General features: G+C 57.7%; 1 protein-coding gene across 3 annotated transcripts in view; it reads left to right on the top strand.

The window, feature by feature from the left end:
- SC5D (sterol-C5-desaturase) overlaps positions 1-2,903 on the top strand; it is a 3,859-nt gene extending 956 nt beyond the window's left edge. For 2 of the 3 annotated variants that reach the window (XM_057386305.1, XM_057386306.1), the window contains exons 2-5: positions 264-489; positions 818-950; positions 1,322-1,422; positions 1,703-2,903. In XM_057386305.1, the coding sequence (XP_057242288.1) occupies positions 280-489; positions 818-950; positions 1,322-1,422; positions 1,703-2,125 (867 nt within the window). In that variant the 5' untranslated portion in view covers positions 264-279 and the 3' untranslated portion in view covers positions 2,126-2,903. The remainder of the gene's footprint in view (positions 1-263; positions 490-817; positions 951-1,321; positions 1,423-1,702) is intronic. The other variant, XM_057386307.1, reaches the window with a different exon arrangement.
- Positions 2,904-6,697: the final 3,794 nt, after the last annotated feature.

Here is a 6,697-nt window from a genome sequence, read left to right as displayed (position 1 = left end):
GTCCCCGGCCATACACGCTCCCTCCCGCAGCAGCAGAGCCCAGAATTAGGCGAGCACCCCATTCTGCGCCTTCCATGCTTTACACCCACATCCGGCATCTCCCAGCTCTGTTTCCCCTTCCCGGCTAAGGCAATCCAGAGGGATGGACAAGATCCCGACCCTGCCACCCCCCTGCCCACAGCCAGGCTGGCACCCCATTTCCATGCCCCTGTGGCCTAGGGATGGACATCTCTGAGCAGTCACACCAACTTTTCCTCCKGCAGGAAGGATCCATCCACCATGGATCTGGTCCTGGAAGCCGCTGACCGGCATCTGCTGACGCCCTATGTGTACCCGGCGGGGTGGCCCGAGGGCGAGCCGTGCCGCCAGCTCCTCAGCCTCTTTGTCATCACCAACCTGGGGGCCCTGGCCCTCTACCTGCTCTTTGGCACCCTCAGCTACTACTTCATCTTYGACCACGAGCTCAAGAAGCATCCGCAGTTCCTGGAGGTGCGTGCACGCTGCTCACCGCGGTGTCCCCCTCGCCACCCTCCTGTCCATCCTAAATTCACGTGGGTGCSAACGTTGTGGYTGTCCCCACTGTCACAGCCACCCCYTGATCCTCGCTGACAAGTGCCACAATCCAGCACCCAGTGTGAGCCCTGTCCTGCCCCGGACACGGCTGTCCCCAAATGTGCAGCACCCCGCGTCCCACACCATGGCACAGGTGCCACGGCAAAGGGGTGGCCGTGGTGCTGGCCCTCTGTGCCTCGTGAGGGACACTGGGGTTCTCAGGATGTCCCCTGTCCCCTGACCCCACTCTTGTCACACCCCACAGAACCAGGTGAGCCGGGAGATCGCCTACGCCGTGCGCTCYCTGCCCTGGATCAGCGTCCCCACCGTCGCCCTGTTCTTCGCCGAGGTGCGGGGCTACAGCAAACTCTACGACAACATCGAGGACTCCCCGTATGGTGAGTGACCTCCCTGCCATGCCAGCACCCTCTGCCCACCTGGGTCCCCTCYCTCAGCCCCCATTTCTCCTGATGACRAGCCCGAGAAATCTCCTGGACACCYSCTGTCAGCCARAACCCCAAGTTCTCTGTAGGGGAGGCACCCACACGCCCTCACTCAGGGTCGTGCCCCCATGACTGACACACTTCCCCTCCTCAAAAGAGATCCTTCCCTTCCCTRGGCACACCTCCTTCACCTTCACCTTCCCTGACGCTGTCACGTCCATGGGGCAGACCCTGACATGACTCAGCCATGTCTCCCACCATTGTGGGGGCCCCCGCAGCCTCCTGATGCCCACGTGTGCCACCTCTAACATCCCTGTTACCCCCAGGCTGGTCTGGCGTSTTCCTCAGCATGCTGTCCTTCCTCTTCTTCACCGACATGGGCATCTACTGGATACACCGTGGGCTGCACCACAGGTTCTTCTATAAGGTCAGAGACAGGACAGGGGGCTCTGGACAAGAGTCTTACCCTGGTGACACCGGGTGGGGACAGCCCAGAGCTTGCTGTGGTCACATGTCCCAGCTGCTGCTCCCAGGGAAGGAATGGCTGGACAAAGTGTCACCATGTCATGGGAGCTGAGAGCCCAGGGCACACGTGCCCCTCTCAGTTTGGGTGGTGATGGCTCAAAGAGCATCCCTTTGGGCCGTGAATCCGGCTTGGGGATCCCCTAAAAKTCTCCAYCCCGACTGACAGCCCCGTTTCCCCRCAGCGCTTCCACAAGCCCCACCACGTGTGGAAGATCGCCACGCCCTTCGCCAGCCACGCCTTCCACCCCGTGGACGGCTTCATGCAGAGCCTGCCCTACCACGTGTACCCCTTCCTGTTCCCCCTGCACAAAGTCACCTACCTGGGCCTCTACATCTTCGTCAACGTCTGGACCATCTCCATCCACGACGGCGACTACCGCGTGCCGCGCCTGCTGCGCCACGTCATCAACGGCTCTGCCCACCACACCGACCACCACCTGTACTTTGACTACAACTACGGGCAGTACTTCACCCTCTGGGACAAGATTGGCGGCTCCTACAAGAGCCCCACGTCCTTCGAGGGCAAAGGTCCCCACGATTATCTGCGCAAGCTCCGGGAGAAGGACGCGGCGGCGGTGCCCAATGGTGCTTCCAAGGCTGAGTAGGATTCCTCTGAGCGTGTCCCTTCTCTGGCTGGGTCTTGTCCCGTTCCTYTCCAGCCCCTCGAGACTCTTTTTCACGGACAAAGAGCCCCTGTCCCTGATGACGTGACCAGCRTGGGGTGATTTTTGGTGAGCGTCCGGCCCGCCCCGATCCCAAAACGGCGGCGTCCGGTCTCGCTCCACACCACAGATCTGCCCTGTTTTTCCTACTGCTTCCCTTCCCAGCTCCTTTTGGATCTCTGCTAAGGTCCCTGCGCTGCTTTAGTGCTGTGCTGCTGCTTTTCCCAGAAGAATAACATGGCACAAATAGAACGTGGCACAAATTAACTCGTGGCAGGGTCTCCGTTYGACTGCTGCTCCCTTTTCTCGGCGATTCGTTGTTCCCATCACGGTGTCCATCGGGACRAGCTGTATTTTGGAAAAAAGACCCTACCTTTTGGAGGTGGTGTAGGTCCTCCTGATGGCTCCCTTGGTGGTGTTTCTTGGCACTCAAGCTCCTTCCTCCTGCCCGGGGRTGTCCCATGGAAGCGTCGTGCCTGTAGGACAAAGGTGCACTTTGAGTTTTGTGGGTCTCTGGAGCTCCCTGAGAACATTGAGGGGGGAGGGAGGAGGAGCAGGGACTCAGCTGTGAGGGGCAGGGGCTTCACCTCACTCGAGGTTTGTGGCCAGCCTCCCCCCTTAAGGCCCTGGGTGTTTCCTGCTGAAATGTGGTCACCCTGCCTTTGGGGCTGACCCACGGTCAATAAACTCACTTGCCAACTGGGCTGCTGTTTGGTCCCTTCTCCCTGGCTCCTGCAAAGTCTCCTGGGGCAGCCTGCTCCTCCCCTGCAGCACCCAGGAGGGGTTTGTCACAGCCCTGGGCTGTGCTGGCAGCAAATTGGGGCCGAAAAGGCAGAGGATGGGGGAAAGAGAGTGGCCAAAGCCRCCTCCAGCCCCCCAAWCCCATRACCATGGCCCTGCACCTGTGCTTTSCCATCCCCTGGCCCCRGTGTCACCAGTCACTGCAGCCCTGTCACCCTTCCTGGGGATGGAGGCTCTTCTTTGAGTCCCCTCTGTGGGGACAGACCCTCTGCTCCTCGCCCAGTCTGGGCTGTCCCCAAGGCCACACCACCATGCCCTGTGCCACCAGGGACACCYGTCCCACRTCCTGCCAGCCCAGTCCCCCAGCTGGGCCAGGCTCTGCTGTCACCTCCCCATCCCAGCTCGGTGCCCCACGTGCCCAGAACCCCTGAGCTCTGTTTGCTGATTAACCTGGGACAGGGTCAAGGCATGGCCCGGATCGAACGCAGTGACACCATCACTGACCTTGGCCGGCCCTGGGCCTCATTCCCAACCCACAGGAGACCTTTGGGAAGAGTTCTGAGCTCCTCATCACCCAGAGATGAGCCTGACACTGGGGCACACCATCCTGGCAGCGCTGGGACGGGTAATGACCCTTGGCAGTTGGGTCCTTGCAGGGGAGTGAACTCGTGTCGGTGAAATGGCATTGCTCCTGTGCCCACTGTGCCCTCCCATGGTCCTGCAGGACACCAAGAATGTCACATTCCCCTCGGGGTGGCTCTGCAGCACCCCACACCCGGGCACAGGGTGAGTGTGTCCTGCGGGTCACACACGGGTCACGCCGGCACGGAGCGCGTCCCCCGCGGTGGCACCGTGTGACAGGGACAGGAGCAGCTCCAGTCCCTCATGTCCCTGATGCTGCTGCTGCCACAAGATGGGGATGTTGCTCACAACAGCCATGGCAGGAGCTGCACCTGCGTGGATGGCCTTCCTCCTCCTCCTCCTCCTCCTCCTCCTCCTCGTTCCCCCATCGCGGGGCAGGAGTGGCTTTGCCATGAGGACACACCGAGGGTATCCCTGCTCCTGTTCCATGACCCCATTCCCCGTGCTTGGGAGCCTGCATGGCTGATTTGGGAACCTTTCCATCTGATTTTTCTGCAATAGTTTCCCTGTCCCACCCCACACCGAGCGTTTCCTCCCCTCCTTTCACCCCTCACTCCTCATCAGGGCAGTGCCTGTTTGCAGCACACACTGAACACCCTCCTCAACGAGATCCCGGCACAAAACTTGACCTGTGGTGTGGGAATTTCACAGCTGGGTGCCTCTGAGCCAGYCCTGAGCCCTACAGAAAACCCTACAACCATCAGCATCCTCTGATAAAGGCTCTGAGAGCAGCACCGTGAACAGGGTGATGCCTTTGGCTCCTGTCCCTGGAATCTCTGTTTCACTCCCCGACTTGGCTCCAGCAAAATGCAATGGTTCCTTTAAACAACTCTGCTCTCTCAGTCCCCTAAACCCTCTGGGACCTCTAAAGCTGAGACAGGGAAAGGTCTCAGGGAAGAGGGGAAGGAAAACCAGGGGGCCAGGGGCTCCTCGCCTTGCTCTTGGAGTTCACAGCTTTTGCTGCTGATGAAATCCAGATGGACCTTAAAATAAACTCTGCACTGTTCCCCTCTTCCCCTCTACGGCTCTTTTCGAGAAATAAAAAATACCTTGGCAAGGGAAACGTGTGTTTCCCTGCACAAAGAAAGAGCCATTCATCTGAAGGGCTGCCTTCACCCAAGAGCTCCTGCTTSGTGCTCTCTCTCCCTGTGCCACCACAGTGACCTGGCCAGAGGAGCCCACAGGGGGACAGGGACCTTTTTTGTATGGAATAAGGGCTGGGGGAAGGACAGCAACCCCCATCCCCACACCATTTCTCTCCATTCAGCACCTCAGGTCCTCATTTCCTCCCGTTTCTTCCTCAATCCCTCCTCTATCCCTCATCTCCAGGTCCTTTTTGGGTCCTTCTCACCACATCTGGCCCGGAGAGCAGCTGGCCCCAGGGATTCCCACACAATCAGACTCCCTCAGTGCCTCTGCCCTTCCCCACGGTCACCTCCTGTCCTCCAGGGGGACATTACCCCGAGTCAAGACCTCTAAAAGCTTTATTAGGAGGGCTTCTAATTGTATTGACCCGATAATTGAAATACACTAACTGGGTTTCTAGGTGAAAGCACCTCGGGGAAAGCTCTGGACAACATTGCTGCTGTTAAAGCAAGTGAAGTAAGGGGGAGCAGGGCTGCCTCAGGGCTGTCCACGGGATTTATAGGCTCCCATTCCTGCACTGCTGGGCCCCATCCATTTTCCTTGATGATTCCCTGACAGCAGTGGAAATGCTGGAATGGYGCACAGCGTGTGAGGCAGGGGAGTTGAAATCCAGAACATTGGAAAGGCTTTTTCTCAGCAGCAARGCTGAGCCTAAAAACCCACCTCTCCCACCTAAAACCCCACACCAGGCCCAGCTCAAATTCCTGTCATATCCCAGCATCATTTAAGCCCTCTGCCCCAAATCTTTGGATGTGGGACACACACGAGCCCCAGGCAGGGATGGGACAGGTTGTTTTCTGAAAGAGATGGACAGAGATCAGGGGAATCCTCAGGGGAGCCCAGCACTCTATTTACCCCAATAAATCAGAGCTGTGGCACTGGCACCAGTCCTGAGCTGTCCCTGCATAACCAACCAAGCATCATCTCCCCTCCATGGGTGAAATATGGGCAGGTTACCTGTGCCACGGGTTTTGTGGGAAGCACACAGCCACTGGCACAGCTCAAATCCAGCCCCAGGGTGGGCAGAAGGCACTGAAGGGACCCTGAATGTCCCTGGCTTCCCGTTCCCACCATATCTCGCTCACCTTCCCAACTCTGCCCAGGTAAAAAGATTGCAGAAATTGAGACAAAGATCTCTGGGGGCTGCCAGAAATGTACCCAGGGGAAATCTGTCACCACAACCTGTGAAATCATTTGCACTTTTTCCTCTCAAYATCCATCCTTCACCTTCCCACCCAGAAGGAGACTCAGCTCCTCACCACACTCAGCAGCAGGACCTGAGTCTATGTCACCATTATTTTATAGTTCACACCACTGTGATTCTACCAAACATCAGCCTGGACGATTGTGCCACTTCCCACCAGTCCTGGGGTGTTTCAGACCCACATCCCAGGCTGGGGGACACATCTGCATGTGAGAGGGAAAAGCAACTTGGCTTTTTTTTGGGGGAAACCTCACTGATCCCCCAGAGATAAGCAGCAGCAGTGCTTTTATATTATTTGAGTTTATTTCATTGGAACCMCAAATGGTTTGGGGTGGAARGGACCTTAAAGCTCATCTCATCCCACCCCTGCCATGGCAGGGACACCTTCCACTGTCCCAGGSTGCTCCAAGCCCTGTCCAGCCTGGCCTTGGACACTKYCAGGGATCCAGAGRCACCCACAGTTTCTCTGGGMAATCTTTSCCAGAGCCTCACYACTGTCACAGAGAGGAATTCCCGCCCAACATCCAATCTACACCTATTTGCTGCCAGTTTGAAGCCTTTCCCCTTTTCTCTGTCACTCCACACCCCCCAAAACAGCTTCAATACAGTTTCCTTCTATTCAGTCTCACTCCCTTTTACTCATTCTCACTCCCTTTACTTCATTCCTCTTTACTCCATTTCACAGAAATTAACCTGAACTTGTTTCACTCCATCTCATCGGAAACCCGAGCATCCTCCAAAGAGGGAGAAAAAGAGGGTGAGGGAAAGAAGAGGGGAGGGGG

This window comes from Malurus melanocephalus, unplaced genomic scaffold (genome assembly GCF_030028575.1).
Source record: "Malurus melanocephalus ecotype Western Australia unplaced genomic scaffold, MMel_1.1 scaffold_952, whole genome shotgun sequence".
Taxonomy (NCBI): Eukaryota; Metazoa; Chordata; class Aves; order Passeriformes; family Maluridae; genus Malurus; species Malurus melanocephalus.
Note: the sequence above shows the minus strand (reverse complement) of the source record. Positions and strands in the feature narration are given on the sequence as shown.